This window comes from Electrona antarctica (genome assembly GCF_951216825.1).
Source record: "Electrona antarctica genome assembly, chromosome: 17".
Classification (NCBI taxonomy): domain Eukaryota; kingdom Metazoa; phylum Chordata; class Actinopteri; order Myctophiformes; family Myctophidae; genus Electrona; species Electrona antarctica.
The window spans coordinates 21,122,895-21,142,497 of NC_136798.1; the positions used below are offsets into that span (position 1 = coordinate 21,122,895).

The window sequence follows — 19,603 nt, forward strand, 5'->3', positions numbered from 1 at the left end:
TTGCAACTCTAGATTCATCCCATCCATTATTAAAAAAAATCTAGAGTTGCAAATTGCGGCTAGCAAGACACCAACCTGCTTATCGGGAGCAATGCTCAAGGACACTTGTGACTTCGACACTGACTCTGTCACTCTAGGGGAGCCTGGGTTCGAACTGGGAATCTTGCAAAATGTCCGGGTTCACATTCTGGCAAGTAAACTTCATGACACCAAACTTTTTTCGGCTTTTACTGTTCTGAACCAAAGAAAGTTAGAGGACGGATTGTGTTTGCACTTTGCAGGCTACTTGATTCTGTTTCTGGAATCGAGACCCGCCCACTGACTAGCCTCGGTCCCAGGCTTATTGCCCCCTCCTCCCTGACACAGTACCAGAACTGTACACAACTACACACTGTACAGTGCTGGAAGTTGGAACTGTCAACTGTGATTTGGCACAGCTGTGACCTGACCAAGGATCTTTACTGCACGTGTGTTTGTTTATGTTTACACATGAACCAACTTTGACTTTCCGACGGACACGGTTTCGGTTTGTAGCCTAGGGTTGCCAGTCCTCCTGGACACATTTGACGCTGGGAAACTGCACTAAAAGTAAGCCAGATTTATGCAGTCACAGTCACAACCATTTGAATTATTTATTGTCTCCGCCAGGCCGAAGGCGTGGCCGAGAACTATGTTTTGCCCCTGGACCCTGGTGTGTGTGTGTGTGTGTGTGTGTGTGTGTGTGTAGGGCTACATGCACGTGTGGGTGCGTTCGGAAATGCGCACCGGGAATGTGGTCAGTGTGTTGAGTGTGGTGGGCGGTGACGTCACAGAGTGCGTTCAGTGTGCCTTATTTACGAACGACCACAGCTGTGACGCATTCACACCGGACAACGTCAGCTTCAGGGTAGGGTCGCTCAGTGGGCACTCGGCACACCCGGTGCGCAGCGCACTGGATTTTCGAACGACAACGCACCGAGTGCACTGAATAAACGAACGACAAGAGAGCGCACCAGACCAGTGCGTTCAGGGCGCATTTCCGAACACACCCGTATGTACCTACATGCATGCATGCGTGTGTGTGGTTTCATCCTGTTAACAGCTAATCTCCGGCACAGTGGCACAAGGCTCTGAGTGGCACCATTGGACTGATTGGAGTGAAAATGTGAGCAGAACCTAGCCCTGGTCCAGTGCTAAGCAGAACCATGCACTTAATTGCCCACATTTCTCACACTGGCCTGTTATAGCCTACACATTGCTGCTAATTGAGTGATGTTAAATAAAAGAGCATTGTCTCATCACACACATAGAACTCTAATAGGCTAATTAATTTGGAGATGGTTGCATACAACTTGAGTTTTCCCCAATCCTTATGATACAATAGGTATGAGTCTTTTGTGAGGAATAGGAATTTTCATTTGCCTTCACTAGCTTGTCTGTTTTCATCACCCATTGTTTGATTTGTTTAATTTACTTGTACTGAGACTAATGTCTACTTGCTAAAAGATCTACACCCACCTGGAGGGACCCTGGGGACACGACGAATCGTATTATTTGACTTCTCCAGTGCCTTCAACACCATCCAACAACTCCTGCTAGCTTCTATCTGCAGTGCAGGTGGACCACAGCCTGGATCACTGACTACCTCTTAGGTAGATGCAATATGTCAAGGTGCACCACAGTGCAGAGTGCTGTCTCCCTTCCTGTTCACCCTCTACTACAGCTACACCTCTGACTTCCATTTCAACTAAGAAACGTGTCACCACCATAGGTTATCTGATGACACAGCCAATAATGGCGTCAGCCGCATCACAGGGCAGTGGGTACAACACGGATAAACATGATACCCGGGTGGAGAGCTTTGTGAGGTGGTGTGACAGTAATCACTTTTAGCTCAACGCAGGCAAAACCAAGCTCCATTGCCCTCCCCAGCCTCCAACAAGAGGCTGCTAGCCTCGCTCTTGCAAGCGAAGCCTAGAAACATGACTTCTGCTTTCACGTTCTGCATTGCGTAAAATTGTCAACACAAAGACATTGAGTATATCTATTTAGTTCTTTATCTAAAATATTTGATTGGGTTGAATTACATTTAGGAATGAACACTGGAAGCCTACTTTTCATTAAGCAATTAACATATTAAACACTTAATTAGAGCACTAATAGAAAAAATCTAATCGGAAACCAATTTATTGTCACATCCCTATTTTCCATCTTCAGACAGTCTCTCATCACACCGTGGTGAGATTATAGCCTACATGTGATGACGACTTTTGATGATATGCTGGAGGAGGTCGGGACCTTTGGACGCTGCCAGAAGCGCATCTTCGCAATGCTCTGCCTTGTGTCACTGCCGTTTTCCGGCGCGCTCATCAACGTCGTGTTCCAGGGCTTCACTCCGGAACATTGGTGCCGTATCCCGGCCGTGACAGAGATGAGGCAGGCCTGTGGTTGGAGCCTGGCGGACACACACAGGCTCACTGTTCCACTGGTCAACAGCTCTGGAGAGTTGCTCCACAGCACATGTGAGCAGTACGATCTGGACTGGAACGCCACCGGACTCACCTGTGACACACAGAAAGTGAACCTGAACGGATCTGGCCTCACGCCATGTAAGGTGTGTACCGTTTACTTTTATATATATACGCATATCTGTATAGTATAATAAATGTACTACTTAAATAGAAGTGCATTGTCCAATGAATCCAAATTTGAATCACATACAGTAGGATCCTTTCAAAAACTCAGAGCCAAAAGTAATTTCACTTAACCCATAAGGGGAGCCAGAAATGTGACAAATGTCACTGTTTCTTGCAGAAATCTTGTTTTTTCCCCTCACCAAATTAGTTGCACATGAACTTGGGACTCGAGAGTCATGTTCAGTACTATTTACCTAGCTGTAATTTACTTCCAAAATGAGTGGAAAGGGTCTATTTATTATCAAAAAGCCATATATCATGAATGCAACATTAAATCTATCCCAACTTCGAACCGCCTGTTAAGGGGCCTCTAAAGAATGCACTGCCAAAAACAGATTTCACTTCTGCCAATAGGGGGTCGAGACAAATGTGAAAAGTATGCCGCAGAATAGCTAGTTACCCAGCTGCCTCGGGTCCTGATGGCTGCAAAGACTTGGCCAGCCCTGGGAAGGCCATCAAGCCCGATGGAGATATTAAAGGCACCTTTCTAGTTATACACAGAAGTGACAGCAGTAACATGATTATAATTTAACTTGACATAATAATAAAGTTTGGGATTACATTGGAAAACTTTTCATCATCATTTTGATAATTGTCTGACATTGTTGTTTAATTATCATTTTAGGAGCCATTAGAAGAAACTAACTTGAAGGAGATGACTGAAGAACATTTCACATGCTACCTCAAAGGGGCTTCAGTTTGAGATAGGGGACAAAAACTGTGGCCAGGACAGTGACCATAGTTGAACATACAGTAGTAGAGCTTCTATGTGAAGTCATTATGCAGTTTGTTGCATAATCAAAGGGCTTAGTTTATGCGCATGCATAAAGTGAGTGGCAAATGAGTGGGAAATTGAGTTTAATGTTGTTTAATGCAATCAGATAGGACCTTTCTGTTTGGATGTATGGGCTGTCAAGGCCAGAAAATAGTTTTTTGCCACTCAGTAGGCGTTCCCGCATAACTTCCACCAGGTATGATGAATGATGATGTCATACGCATAGTTTACGCTATACTTCCCTCCATCACTGCATCTGTGTGGTGCATGTGGTAATGAAAAGGGAATACAAAACAACTCGCCCCTTTACCAACTCGCCCCGGGCGTACAGCCGGCGGAACAGCGCGGCCTGGTATTCCTAAAGTAATCTAAGTAAATTATGCTTAAACGGTTAAACCTAACCTTATTCCTAACCTTAACCTCAGTAAAACTATGCCTAAATCTAACCCTATTCCTAAACTTAACCCCAGTAAAACTATGCCTAACCCTAAACTTATTTCTAACCTTATTCTCAGTAAATAACAAAAACAAAACAAAAGAATACAAGAACTGCCGCACCGAGCTGTCGGCGTGAGGTCGGCGGAAAAAAGCTGGGGCGAGATGGAATTGGGGCGACCGTACCTGTTACTTGAAAAGGCACAGGGTCAAATGGGGGAACAGGCTATGATAAATGATGCCGTTAGTTAATTCCTTATATGTCAATTATGCTTGTGGCCAGACTGAGAACACAAATCAGGGCAGGAATGCAAATGACATGTCTGTACAAATTGACATAATTATGAATTTGTTATAGCAGGCAAGCAAAGCGTTGCAACGAGCTGCCCTGTCTGATCAGATGGTTGTATTATTTTCAGTCTGAAAGTAATATAAAGTAAACATAGTCAGTCAAGACCTGAGAAATCTGAAATGCTAAAAAGTATGAATAGTGTTTCGAATTTCTATGACGGTTCAGCATCACATTTGTGTGCCTGTGTGTGTGTGTGTGTGTGTGTGTGTGTGTGTGTGTGTGTGTGTGTGACTGTGTGTGTGTGTGTGTGTGTGTGTGTGTGTGTGTGTGTGTGTGTGTGTGTGTGTGTGTGTGTGTGTGTGTGTGTGTCTGAGTGAGTGAGTGAGTGACAAATGTAAGAAAACAGAGTTGACAAATGTAAGAAAAATTAACGATAACAATGTGGTCACAAAAAACAGCACCATATATAACATGCAAAGGTTTTAGTATTATGTTGTCGATTAAATAATCTTCCAAAGATGAAGGAATGACAAAGTTCTTCAGGGTGAATTTATTCAGAAGATTCAGCAGAGAAACAACATACAGAGAGTGAGGAACAGGCCTCCTTGCCTGTTCCACCAGCCCCTCCGGGCGCAAGCCTCCTCCACCCCATTCTCAGACAGTCCTTATAGTCTTGTCTTAACAGAGATGCAAATACTAACTGTCCATATACGGATCTGCGCTAAACATAAGGCCGACACAAATAAGTATACCTTTGCTGACAGCGTGGAGGGGTCAAGTCAGCTGTTAAGATTGACAGCTGCATGAATTAGACTGAGCACATTGATGAGCAAAGAGACTTAATGGAAGGAAGATAAATACACAATAATGCATATATTTGGACTGTAGTTCTAAAATTCCCATTACAATTATGACGTTCTTCATGTATGTAACATGGGCAGCACCCTGATGCCTGATTTATACTTAGCTGATCTACAAGCTCACAACGAGTCGCAGGCACAACTAAGTATAAATCACTCTTAAATGTCCCTTTGTCTTAAGTTTTACCTGGTTTGTGTAGATGGCTAGATTGGGAATCAATATTCCGAAATATTGAGTGAAGTTCTTAATCTAGGGCTAGACAGTATTCACATTCGAGAAGTGATACTTTCACGGTCTCCATGAAACCTAAAGACAGACATATGTTATAGATGTCTCTGCCATGTATGCCCTACTATGTCATGTACCGTCTCCTCTCCATTCTGTTTGTAGATCTACTGTAGGCTACTGTCCTTTTTCATACCTGTCTAAGGCATAGATCTTCTTTGATAAATCAAGGTCTTTTGATTAATTTAATTGAATACATGTTTTGTTTTTGTCCTTAAAGGATGCCTGGCAATACAACTATGAGGGGAGGCAGTCCATTGTCACAGAGGTGAGTGACAAACTGTCTACTGACTGAAATGCTAAAAAGTTCAACTTCTTTCAGTGTGTGAAAAGATTCTTTGAATACTCACTACATGTTTTCAGTATGTTGTCCATAATACATCTCTGGTCATCTGGCACCAGTCTACTAACTGTTCATAGAGCAAAAAACAAAACATGGTGAGGTAGAGTTTAGTTGTTATGCTACACATACGTTTCTGGAAACATATACAGATTTGCCAGGCTAAACAAATAAAAACTTCAACCTTTCAGATAATCAACACTTGATGAATTTCAAGTGGTGAATTCTTGATTCTGATGGAGTATTGAGCTAACTATAAAGTGTTCAGGGGAATATTACATTTCTTGGAAACATGAGTTGTAGTCGGAGGAATTGGGACCCTTCCACATGTTGGTGGCTGAAGGATGCTCTTACACAATACTCCTAATGATCAATGCCTTTTAAATGCCTTCTGACTTCTGTCTTGCCTTATGTCTTGTACAGTAAAGAACTTTGAATTGCCTTTGTATATGAAATGTGCTACATGTAAAGTTACAGAGGAGAGAGAATGCATTAGTATGCAAATAAACAACATGTTCTCTTGGTTCCCAGTTTGATCTGGTGTGTGCAGATGCCTGGGTGGTAGATATGTACCAGGCCACCCTTAATATGGGCTTCCTGGTTGGCGGCATCACTACAGGCTACCTGGCTGACAGGTCTGTGACTGATTACCTGATAGTCAACCTGCTTTACTTTTGTTTTTATCAGTGGCTTATGGGTATGCTTTAGTAAATGCTTCCTGTTCTTTGCAAAATGGTACTTTTCAAATTTTGACCCTTTAAGTCAGATAATCAAATAATAATGCCTAATAATGATATAGCATTATACATTGAGGTATGTGTTAAATCGTTTCCTTTAAAATGAAGTATTCTAGTACAATTTAACCTCCTATACATTTAAGAGGTATAACATATCAAATATTGTTATACCATTTACTATTTATATTTAATTGACCTGCATTATTATAATTCTACTGTGTATCTACGTATATAATATGACTGGACTGAAAACTCAGATACAGGCAGAGTTTTATATGCACCAGAATGACACCAGCAACAGTGTTCTGCAGACACAGAAAGACAAAGATTGTCTATTATGAAAACAAATTTTCTATGAGAATAAGATGTATGCTGACGTGCAGTATCCTACTTGTAACTTGACTGAAGGTGAATCAGACAGGACTTTCATATTCTACTATTTGTTGCACTGATACAGTAGGAATCCTCTCACTGTTGTATGTCTCTGTGCAGGTATGGTAGGAAGATGGTTTTCCTGATATCCAACGTGTTCAATGGGATAGCAGGGATCCTGGTGGCTGTGTCTCCTAATTACATCTGCTTGTTGGTGTTCAGAACCATCAGCGGCTTTGGTGTCAAAGGCGGCTGGATCGTCACATACGTATTACGTAAAGACAACAATCGCCTATAGTTTAAATTAAAGTGTACCGAATTACATTTATTGGACCAAATCTGTAGGAGTAGTAACAAAAAGCGTGTTTTGGAGAAAATGCTAAATAGCGGAAAATCTATTTAGGTCCGTGTGGCCTATATTGGGAGTTGCGTCATGATCCAAGGAATCCATGGACTTTTTTGTAAGACCTGTCAAATGTTATGGGCCAAAATGTAAAGCAGCTTGTTATAGTGGAGTGAATCACCAAAATGCTCACAAACAGACTATTACTAATGAACTCCTCACTGTACATATACTGACTTTTATGGGTTATTTATTTATTAGTATTTATGCTGCTACCAACATAGGCATTCTATCGCTCTTTCTTTTCGCATTGGATTGATCCCATTAAGAAAATGTCATCATTGTACACTTCAATGTTCAATGACATAATAAAATCCTCCATCGATCCATTCATAAATGAATTAAATAAGCACTTTGCTTATTCAGTATGCTACAAAACATCTCTCCAAAAGCTCCTCTGCTGGTGAATTGTAAGCACATGTACTGTGTCATATTGCAGTGACAGAGATAGTTGGGACGGATTACAGGCGGACGGTGGGGATTCTGTACCAGATGGGCTTCAGCGTTGGTAACCTCCTCCTCCCTCTACTGGCCTACTACATCAGCGACTGGCGTTGGCTGAATGTGGCCATCACTGCACCCTACTTCCTCTTCCTGTCCTACTACTGGTGAGAAAACACCTTCACAGTTCTTCTCTTGTACAGTGCGTGGATGACCTCTCGGCTCAAATGATTGCTGTTATGATAAGCGAAGAGATGATATGGTGTGTGAAGAGATGCTGTGAAGTCAGTCTACCTGTCTGTGCATATCTATCTCTCATAGTCATACATTGACTTTGTCCCGCAGGTTCGTTCCAGAATCTCCCAGGTGGCTTTTCTTTCAGAAAAGGTCTGCTGAAGCTGTGAAGATCACTGAGGCCATGGCCAAGGAGAACAAGAAGAAACTCTCAGCCAAAATAGAGGTACATTTGTAAGTTTAGCAAGTAACCAGCCTTCTCTTTATTGAGGTTTTTTTTGCATAGAATTTAAGTAGGCATGTAATGATTTATTGTAAATCGATTCAAATCTATTCAAACGGGTGACAATTTAAATTGATTTATTAAAAAGTTATCATGCAAAAAATAGCCCAAAAAGAAGAAAATGAGAATTCAGTCATTTGCTACTGTGTTAAAAAGAAGACAAGAGAAAGTACTGGAAAATACTGGTAAATTTGTGTTTAAAAAAATCATGAAAAATCATATTGTGAACCTAGTATCGTGATTTGTATCGTACCGTGAGTTGAGTGAATTGTTACATGCGTACGGGTTAAGGTACCTTTTTTTGCATATAATTTAGGCTCTCATGCAGTGGTAAACAAGTATTGCTTTCTTACTTCCAGACTCTGACAGATGATGATGCAGACTCCCCTACTGCCTCTTTCAAGGACCTGATCAGAACGCCAAACATGAGAAAACACACCTTAATTCTCATGTTCTGCTGGTGAGAGAGTCTTCATAAATCACAGGTCTTTAAGTCAGGTTGATATATGTTTACGAAAAGATGGCTTTACTGACGCAATGCCTTGTGAACACCTAATCTTACCTTTTTTACCTTTAGCAATGCATGACAGGGTTTCTGTTTGTTTGTTTGTTTGTTAGCAATATAATAATTTGAGAATAGACTGTCAGATTGTCATGATACTTTGATAGAATAAAAGTTCAAAGGTCAAGGTCACAATCAAGGTCAAAGTCTGAGAGCTATCAAAACAACTGGGGTGGTATGTGGGCTGGGTTTGAATGTTTAATGATTAAATTAAAGCTATTTAAAAGTAAAAGCAAACATCAGATCTTATGATTTTCATGCTTGTAGGTTCACCAGTGCTGTGGTGTACCAGGGCCTCATAATGCGCGTGGGGATAGTAGCAGATGGAAATGTCTATATAGACTTCCTGATTTCAGGCCTGGTGGAGTTCCCCGCCGCTTTCCTCATCATCTTCACCATCGAGCGCATTGGCCGGCGTCTGCCTTTCGCCACCGCCAACATCGTAGCCGGAGCCTCTTGCATCATCACTGCCTTTATTCCTGACAGTGAGGAGCCCATGGTCAAAGACTAATTATCTTCAGTTGTATAGTAACGTATTGTGTTCTTTTCCCATGTGTACAGTACTGTAGCCAAGCGGTGGATAGTAATAAGTACATTTACTTGAGTACTGTATTTTTTAAGTGCATTGTTTGGAGTATCAGTTTTTAGTATTAGTTTTTTACGAGCTGATGACTCACTCCGCTACATTTCAAGTAGAAATATTGTACTTTTGACTTTTCTTGAGACAGAAACATTAAACTATATTATTTATTAACCACACCATTAGCCCATTTACAAACTCTCAACGCATTGCAGCGTGACACGTTGTGAGCTTGCTATTTTCAATTAAAAAAAAAAAATTGAGTATGTACTTTGTTGACCACTGGCTGTAGCACTATTGGAATGTGTGCTTTTACATCAGGTATTTTATGGTTGAAGACAGCAGTGGCCTGCATCGGCCGGCTTGGGATCACCATGGCCTTTGAGATGGTGGTGTTTGTCAACATTGAACTCTATCCTACCTCAGTAAGGTGAGGTTTCATGTTTCTATCATCTATATATTTTTAGTTTATTTACATATATTTAGTTACCAAAAACAGTGGCCTTTTCTATACGTCCTAAGTTATATTATTGCAATGCATGCTTCTTGTAAGTTGTCATGTTGTGTAGACGACTGCAGTAAAGACATGAAAGATATATGTAAGAAGAAAGGGGGGGAGCAGTTTAATATGATCAATTGCACTAGTAATAACTGAAATGAAAAACCTTTCGACGACATACTATTGTATATCGTTTTTCATGGTTTCCGACGATTATCGAAAATGGCTTCAGGACTATGGCCATTTCATTTCTGCGTTCCCTGCCCCTCAAATGGTAACATTTTAGGTTTTGGTTGCTTCCCTCCAAAGCGGGATATTTCAATGCTTGATTTAACCACTTAACTGTCCAAAGGATTCAGCGTGCTCCAAATAGTGGGGTGGAGGGGTAAAATAAAATACAAAATATGAAAATCATGCTTTTTGTCGTTTTCATGGTTTTCGACAATTATCGAAAATGGCTTCAAGACTAGGCCATTTCACTTCGGGGGGCGTAGCAGCAATGGATTCTCCACCTCTCAAATGGTAACACATTAGCATGTGTGTCCACAGTAAGCTGAATTATAAAAAGTGTGAATTGACGTGCCAAAATCTGCCATTGACCTCCATTATAAATTTCTCAAATTTGAAAGCACTGCTATATTTCTAAAACTATGAAACATTTCAAAGATTCATTTTCAGTCAAACATGTAAGATGAACATTTTAAAGTTTGAATGGGGTTTCTAGGTGTAAGTATGTAGAACTAGTAGCATGCAAAGTTTGTGCTATTGCCATTGACAATGCATTTTGGCGTTTTACGTTAAATAACTCAAATACTACAACACATTTCAAAGTAAAAGGTTCCAGCATGTGTCTCCACAGTAAGCTGAATTATAAAAAGTGTGAATGGAGTTTCTAGGCGAAAGTGATTTTTTTTGACGTGCCAAAATCTGCCATTGACCTCCTTTATACATTTCTCAAATTTGAAAGCACTGCTATATTTCTAAAACTATGAAACATTTCAAAGATTCATTTTCAGCCAAACACGTCCACCGTAAGATGAACATTTGAAAGTTTGAATGGGGTTTCTAGGTGTACTAGGTGTAGGACTAGTACTAGTAGTGTGCCAAAGTTTGCTATTGCCATTGACAATGCATTAATTGACATGCCCTTCATTAGTCTATCACGACAGGCCCCTCACAGCACTAAAGCCCGGTTGCGGGGCCTGACATCCCTGTAACAGGGCTGGTAACATGGTAACATGATAGGGCCTGTGAAAGGGCTATGACAGCCCTGCCATTCAGTGCTGCGAGAGGGCCTTGATGTGACAAGACCTGACATTCATGTACAATTCTACTTTGTTGTAACAGGGTTTATCCCCCTTGGAAGATACAATTGATTTCTTTTGTTTGTTTTTGAGACTTGATTCTAGAATATTCAGTTTATAAACCTGTGACCTTAATTCTTGTGCCACACTCTGGCCGGGAAGATAGAAGTGAGAAAGAAATACTTAACCTCGTAGAATTTAGATGGAAAGTGGAAATGTGAATGTGTTTAATGGTCTTGAACCCAAAACCTTACACAGCTCTCGTGCTACAGAAGTATAGCCTGGTTAATAAACCAGACCGAATCAGCCGTTGGCAAAAAAAAGTTGCCTACCAGCGGATTACGGTCTGGCGAGGCTCAGTAGCACGCCTCTTTCCTACAGCAGAGAACAGGTCGGACCAATCGGGACACGGTATGCAATATAGGCGGGCTTTGGTGCAGTGACGTTCAATGCTTGAGACCTTTGACTGACAGTAGCTCTGACCAATTGCGTCAAAGAGAAAATGTTCCCCGGGAAATGAAATCCAAGTGGAGCCAGCCCAGACTGATATACCGCGACAGTGTTGTGTGATATTAGTCTGGCTTATTAGCCAGGCTAACAGAAGTATGGATGATACAAGTTAGAACAAAATACCAAATTACAAGCTCACATAACCTTTTTGCGAAGAGAATTGGTGTAGAGGAAGACAAGCAGTATAGAGGTGCTCCTCCCCTTTTAAAAGTAGCACAAGAACCCCTGACTATCACCCACTGTGTATACTTGACATCACATACTGTGATTTGAATGCAAGCATGATGTGTCCAGACTCCAGAGAATGCCAATGAAACATCTCAACTCTCTTCTTTCATCCAGGAACCTGGGAGTGTCTGTGTGCTCTACTATGTGTGATGTGGGAGGGATCGTATCTCCCTTCATGCTCTACAGGCTGTCTGCCGTATGGCTGGAGCTCCCACTCATCATCTTCGGTGGGTCAAGGGTCAAATGTCAAACTTCCATCAGTAATTGCTCAGGTGGAAATGGCATAGCTTAACAATTTCATAGTGTTGGTATTCAATCGATGGAATTCATTCGTTCAATCTACATAGTTGTATTCTAATGAATGTTTTGAACTGATTCCCATACTTCCAACTTTTCTTTAGGGGCTACAGACTTATTTGTGAATCACTAATGTACCTTTGGCCTCCATGTCGGGTCTCCATACAGGAACTGTGGCCTTGATAGCCGGGGGTTTGGTTTTATTCCTACCTGAGACTAGAGGACTCCCCCTCCCTGAGACCATTGATGACATTGAGTTCCCTGGCAGGTTAGCCCTTCCTCTTAACACTCAGCTACACTATCAGTGTAATTAAAGAAAACCATTTGTAACATGTGACAAACATACAAATCGTTGCTGTGGAAACCATTATGTGCAAAACCGTTATACTGATTATGACCATGCATGACTAACCATGATACTGACATGATAATGACCATGACTAACCATGATACTGAGGTACTAACATGATAATTGGTATCTGAAAATGCATTTTCTGTTTAATAAATAGCTGGAGAGACATGGAGACTCCTGTTACTGAACAAACGATATAGCCATGATTACTATCATACTATTAACATGCACTTATTTGAACGCAAAAGTGTATAGTAGTAGCAGCAGCTGTAGCTGTATAGTTGTAGCTGTATAGTAGTAGCTGTATAGTAGCTGTACAGTAGTAACTGTATAGCTGTATAATAATAGCTGTAGAAGCTATAGTAGCTGTATAGTAGCCTGGCCAGAGTGTAGAGTAGGAGAGTAGCGACACGCTTTGATCTCGCCGCAAAGCGGGTGCCTATGGGCTATAGTTCCAAACATTGCTCCTATGGCTGGAACTATCCCATTGAGATAGAATGAGCACTTCCGCATTCCATTGTTACAATGGGAGTCAACCACTCTCTTACTACTCTGGTAGCTGTATAGTAGTACAGTAGCTGTATAGTAGCCTGGCAAGCCGAAGGTCCTATAGGTTTGAATATAGTCTGAGTTATTTAACTTAAACGCCCAATGCATTCTCAATGGCAATATATTAATAATATTTAGGTTCATCTTATGGTGGACATGTTTGCCTGAAAAGGAATCTTTGAAATGTTTCATAGTTTTAGAAATATAGTGCTTTACATTTGAGAAATGTATAATGGCAGATAGTGGCACGTCAACAAATCACTTTCACCTAGAAACTCCATTCACACTTTTTATAATTCCGCTTACTGTGGAGACACATGCTGGAACTTTTTACTTTGAAATGTTTTGTAGTTTCTGAGTTATTTAACTTAAACACCCAATGCAATCTCAATGGCAATAGCACAAGCTTTGGCATGCTACTAGTCCTACATACTTACACCTAGAAACCCCATTCAAACCTATTTAGGTTAATCTTACGGTGGACATGTTTGCCTGAAAATGAATCTTTGAAATGTTTCATAGTTTTAGAAATATAGTGGTTTTAAATTTGAGAAATTCAGAATGGGAGTCAATGGCAGATTTTGGCAAGTCAAAAAATCACTTTCACCTAGAAACTCCATTCACACTTTTTATAATTCAGCTTACTGTGGGCACACATGCTGGAACTTTTTACTTTGAAATGTTTTGTAGTTTCTGAGTTATTTAACTTAAACGCCCAATGCATTCTCAATGGCAATAGCACAAACTTTGGCATGCTACTAGTCCTACATACTTACACCTAGCAACTAACAAATCACTTAAACAATGTTTACGTTAGGATCATTTTGTGTACATTCTTTATGTTAGTACAGTATTTGTTTTCACTAGGAACGCAAGCGTGTGTCGGCTGTGGTTCTTATTTGACCTGTGTTTATTTGAGTTAATATTCAAAGGGGAATAGTTGTGTGGCATTAAGGCGCATGCACAAGCTGGCTGTGGTCAGTCGGAGAAAGTTTACAGAGTGGACGGTCCAGTGTGTGAGTGCAGAGTTTAAATGCCCATGAAAATATATTTGTTGACGTAATTACAATTATATTATACTCATTTGTTATTGTTACACAGTCGTTGTTATGTCCGATGTTTATAGTGTTTTCTTTTGTGTTTGTGTTTCAGTATATTACCTGCTACTGCTACTGCTACTGCTACTGCTGCTGCTGCTGCTGCTGCTGCTGCTATTGCTACTACTGAAGCTCATGCTAATGCAAAATCAACCACGTGTAGAGTGGACACGGGTCGGTCATAGGAAACTGTACACAGTATAGTTAGAGTGTGTGTGTTTGTGTATGAGTGTGTTTTATAAATAAATTACAAAAGGTAAGTCGTTGTTTATTTAAGTTTAGCAATATTGTGTGGTTGTGTTGGTTGAGTAATACCATTGATGTCCAACTGTAGACTCCCCCATGTGGAGGGCTTTTAGTTAAGCTAATGTTATGTTTAAGGTTCATAAGTTGGGACCAAAAGCATAGGGAGAATTTAGTTTAATAATATCCGTACACTACTAGTCCTACATACTTACACCTAGCAACCCCATTCTAGCCTATTTAGGTTCATCTTACGGTGCACATGATTGCCTGAAAAGGAATCTTTGAAATGTTTCACAGTTTTAGAAATATAGTGCTTTCAAATTTGAGAAATTTACAATGGGGCTCAATGGCAGACATTATTGGCACGTCAAAAAAGCACTTTCACCTAGAAACTCCATTCACACTGATGGATCTGTAGATCTGCTACTTTGGTATTTTTTGTGGACATGTGTCAAGTGTTCATATTTTGTCATCTTGCCCTTTGACCATCAGTTTTATCACCCTCCACAGGCCTAATCATCTCAGACCTATATTATTATTATATCATATTATATTATGGATTGCCTGACGCCAAGCTCAGATTTTATATCTTAATTAGGCTCCATACTGTCTGCCTGTAGTCAAAAGTTAGCTGGCATATTGAGAGGTCTATTTGGATAAACACTACATGTATTTGACCTTGGTGCCCAGTGAGAAAGTAGATAGGAGTATTTCTCTCTGTCTCTGCTAGCAGGGAAAGAATGTTATCAACAGGTTGCCTGGCAACGCCAGCGTCCACGCTTTCCCGGTCTATGGCTCTCCATGACGGGACTAAGGAAACTGTCCCAATATCAGCCTCATCATCTATGTGCTGGTCCAATCAGCGCTCGACACCTATGTGCCAGCGTGGCATTGCGGAAATTAACTGTGTATTGAGCCAATGAAAGTGTATCAACAATTGTAATTCTACAGTATTAATGCCTTTGTAATGAATTGTTCGTCAGAGACTACCCTGTGCCCTTTTGGTGGTACAGGGGAGAGTGTAATTTGGCTGTGTGTGGATCTGTTCTGTCTCTCTGATCTGAAAATGAATTAACTAAACCATAATTGCTCGGACTGGACAATCCTTCTTCCTGGTGGTTTCATCTTTTTATTGACTTGAAGGTATTTTTCTAAAAGAGTTAAAACTAATGGTTAACTTGGTCATAGGCTCTCGGCCTAGTTGTGGTGCTGAGTATTTCTGTGTACTCTTTGAGTACTTTCTCTAAAGTATTTTTTATAGTTTAGCCCTGTGTGGCTCAGTAATTCAGTATAATACAGTCCTTTATATCTTTGGTCCCTTTTGCATTTTATATGCAACAAATGGGTTTTATCTTAATTATAAATCCATCACACACATTTTATTATTCAGCTTACTGTGGAGACACATGCTGGAACTTTTTACCTTGACATTTTTTGTAGTTTCTGAGTTATTTAACTTAAAAGCCCAATGCATTCTCTATGGCAATAGCACAAACTTTGGCATGCTACTAGTCCTACATACTTACACCTAGCAATCCCATTCTAGCCTACTGAGGTTCATCTTACGGTGGACATGTTTGCCTGAAAAGGAATCTTTGAAATGTTTCATAGTTTTAGAAATATAGTGCTTTCAAATTTGAGACATTTACAATGGGGCTCAATGGCAGACATTGGCACGTCAAAAAAGCACTTTCACCTAGAAACTCCATTCACACTTTTTATTATTCAGCTTACTGTGGAGACACATGCTGGAACTTTTTACTTTGAAATGTTTTGTAGTTTCTGAGTTATTTAACTTAAACGCCCAATGCATTCTATGGCAATAGCACAAACTTTGGCATGCTACTAGTCCTACATACTTACACCTAGCAACCCCATTCTAGCCTATTTAGGTTCATCTTACGGAGCACATGATTGTCTGAAAAGGAATCTTTGAAATGTTTCATAGTTTTAGAAATATAGTGCTTTCAAATTTGAGACATTTACAATGGGGCTCAATGGCAGACATTGGCACGTCAAAAAAGCACTTTCACCTAGAAACTCCATTCACACTTTTTATTATTCAGCTTACTGTGGAGACACATGCTGGAACTTTTTACTTTGAAATGTTTTGTAGTTTCTGAGTTATTTAACTTAAACGCCCAATGCATTCTCTATGGCAATAGCACAAACTTTGGCATGCTACTAGTCATACTTACACCTAGCAACCCTATTCTAGCCTATTTAGGTTCATCTTACGGTGCACATGATTGTCTGAAAAGGAATCTTTGAAATGTTTCATAGTTTTAGAAATATAGTGCTTTCAAATTTGAGAAATTTACAATGGGGCTCAATGGCAGACATTGGCACGTCAAAAAAGCACTTTCACCTAGAAACTCCATTCACACTTTTTATTATTCAGCTTACTGTGGAGACACATGCTGGAACTTTTTACTTTGAAATGTTTTGTAGTTTCTGAGTTTTTTAACTTAAACGACCAATGCATTCTCTATGGCAATAACACAAACTTTCGCATGCTACTAGTCCTACATACTTACACCTAGCAACCCCATTCTAGCCTACTTAGGTTCATCTTATGGTGGACATGTTTGCCTGAAAAGGAATCTTTGAAATGTTTCATAGTTTTAGAAATATAGTGCTTTTAAATTTGAGAAATTCAGAATGGGGGTCAATGGCTGATTTTGGCAAGTAAAGGTTTGAGTGGGGTTTGAACCCACTATCTCCAGATCATGCAGCCAGTGTGCTAAGTCACTGATCTACTTGCTACCTGCCACAATGCAGTCTGCTGTTCCCTTTGAGTACAACATTGATACAAAAATAAAATACAAAAAATAAAATAACAGGAGATTTGTCTATTGTTTCTTTTGCTGTTGTTTATCTCTAGACGCTCGAATGTTTATGAACCACAATGGAAACAAGTCTCTGGCTCTTCTGTCATTATCTATTCGGCCTTTTAAGAACAGCATGCACAGTGGCTCACTGGGTACAGAGCCTGCCTGGTAATCAGGAGGCTGCAGGTTCAAGTCCTGGCTCTGACATAGTGTCCCAAAATCATGAAAATATGACATAATATATTATGCCGTCCCAAACCATGGACTATAGTATGTCGTTTTTTCATGATTTTCATCTTTTTTTCAAATCCTCCAAAATCATGAAAAACGACATGCTATAGTATGCCGTCCGAAGCCATGAACTATAGTATGTCGTTTTTTCATGATTTTCATCTTTTTTTCAAATAGTCCAAAATCACGAAAAACGACATGCTATAGTATGCCGTCCGAAAAAAATTATAACTTTGGCATGCTACTAGTCCTACATACTTACACCTAGAATCCCCATTGAAACCTATTTAGGTTCATCTTACGGTGGAAATGTTTGCCTGAAAAGGAATCTTTGAAATGTTTCATAGTTTTAGAAATATAGTGCTTTAAATGTGAGAACTTTATAATGGCAGATAGTGGCACGTCAAAATCACTTTCACCTAGAAACTCCATTCACACGTTTTATAATTCAGCTTACTGTGGAGACACATGCTGGAACTTTTTACTTTGAAATGTTTTGTAGTTTCTGAGTTATTTAACTTTAACGCCCAATGCATTCTCAATGGCAATAGCACAAACTTTGGCATGCTACTAGTCCTACATACTTACACCTAGAAACCCCATTCAAGCCTACTTAGGTTCATCTTACGGTGGACATGTTTGCCTGAAAAGGAATCTTTGAAATGTTTCATAGTTTTAGAAATATAGTGCTTTCAAATTTGAGAATTTTACAATGGGGCTCAATGGCAGATATTGGCACGTCAAAAAAGCACTTTCACCTAGAAACTCCATTCACACTTTTTATAATTCAGCTTACTGTGGAGACACATGCTGGAACTTTTTACTTTGAAATGTTTTGTAGTTTCTGAGTTATTTAACTTTAACGCCCAATGCATTCTCAATGGCAATAGCACAAACTTTGGCATGCTACTAGTCCTACATACTTACACCTAGAAACCCCATTCAAGCCTACTTAGGTTCATCTTACGGTGGACATGTTTGCCTGAAAAGGAATCTTTGAAATGTTTCATAGTTTTAGAAATATAGTGCTTTCAAATTTGAGAATTTTACAATGGGGCTCAATGGCAGATATTGGCACGTCAAAAAAGCACTTTCACCTAGAAACTCCATTCACTTTTTATAATTCACCTTACTGTGGAGACACATGCTGGAACTTTTTACTTTGAAATGTTTTGTAGTTTCTGAGTTATTTAACTTTAACGCCCAATGCATTCTCAATGGCAATAGCACAAACTTTGGCATGCTACTAGTCCTACATACTTACACCTAGAAACCCCATTCAAGCCTACTTAGGTTCATCTTACGGTGGACATGTTTGCCTGAAAAGGAATCTTTGAAATGTTTCATAGTTTTAGAAATATAGTGCTTTCAAATTTGAGAATTTTACAATGGGGCTCAATGGCAGATATTGGCACGTCAAAAAAGCACTTTCACCTAGAAACTCCATTCACACTTTTTATAATTCAGCTTACTGTGGAGACACATGCTGGAACTTTTTACTTTGAAATGTTTTGTAGTTTCTGAGTTATTTAACTTTAACGCCCAATGCATTCTCAATGGCAATAGCACAAACTTTGGCATGCTACTAGTCCTACATACTTACACCTAGAAACCCCATTCAAGCCTACTTAGGTTCATCTTACGGTGGACATGTTTGCCTGAAAAGGAATCTTTGAAATGTTTCATAGTTTTAGAAATATAGTGCTTTCAAATTTGAGAATTTTACAATGGGGCTCAATGGCAGATATTGGCACGTCAAAAAAGCACTTTCACCTAGAAACTCCATTCACACTTTTTATAATTCAGCTTACTGTGGAGACACATGCTGGAACTTTTTACTTTGAAATGTTTTTTAGTTTCTGAGTTATTTAACTTTAACGCCCAATGCATTCTCAATGGCAATAGCACAAACTTTGGCATGCTACTAGTCCTACATACTTACACCTAGAAACCCCATTCAAGCCTACTTAGGTTCATCTTACGGTGGACATGTTTGCCTGAAAAGGAATCTTTTAAATGTTTCATAGTTTTAGAAATATAGTGCTTTCAAATTTGAGAATTTTACAATGGGGCTCAATGGCAGATATTGGCACATCAAAATCACTTTCACCTAGAAACTCCATTCACACGTTTTATAATTCAGCTTACTGTGGAGACACATGCTGGAACTTTTTACTTTGAAAT

The 19,603-nt window shown here is 39.8% G+C and overlaps 1 protein-coding gene across 1 annotated transcript in view; it reads left to right on the plus strand.

Annotated features, from left to right (window-relative positions):
• The first annotated feature begins 505 nt into the window (after positions 1-505).
• LOC306941186 (solute carrier family 22 member 2-like) overlaps positions 506-19,603 on the plus strand; it is a 48,209-nt gene continuing 29,111 nt past the window's right edge. The window contains exons 1-12 of the mRNA XM_079526498.1: positions 506-588; positions 2,197-2,593; positions 5,544-5,591; positions 6,195-6,298; positions 6,893-7,047; positions 7,615-7,783; positions 7,962-8,076; positions 8,493-8,593; positions 8,963-9,180; positions 9,597-9,705; positions 11,931-12,043; positions 12,282-12,381. Of these exons, the coding sequence (XP_079382624.1) occupies positions 2,240-2,593; positions 5,544-5,591; positions 6,195-6,298; positions 6,893-7,047; positions 7,615-7,783; positions 7,962-8,076; positions 8,493-8,593; positions 8,963-9,180; positions 9,597-9,705; positions 11,931-12,043; positions 12,282-12,381 (1,586 nt within the window). The 5' untranslated portion in view covers positions 506-588; positions 2,197-2,239. The remainder of the gene's footprint in view (positions 589-2,196; positions 2,594-5,543; positions 5,592-6,194; positions 6,299-6,892; positions 7,048-7,614; positions 7,784-7,961; positions 8,077-8,492; positions 8,594-8,962; positions 9,181-9,596; positions 9,706-11,930; positions 12,044-12,281; positions 12,382-19,603) is intronic.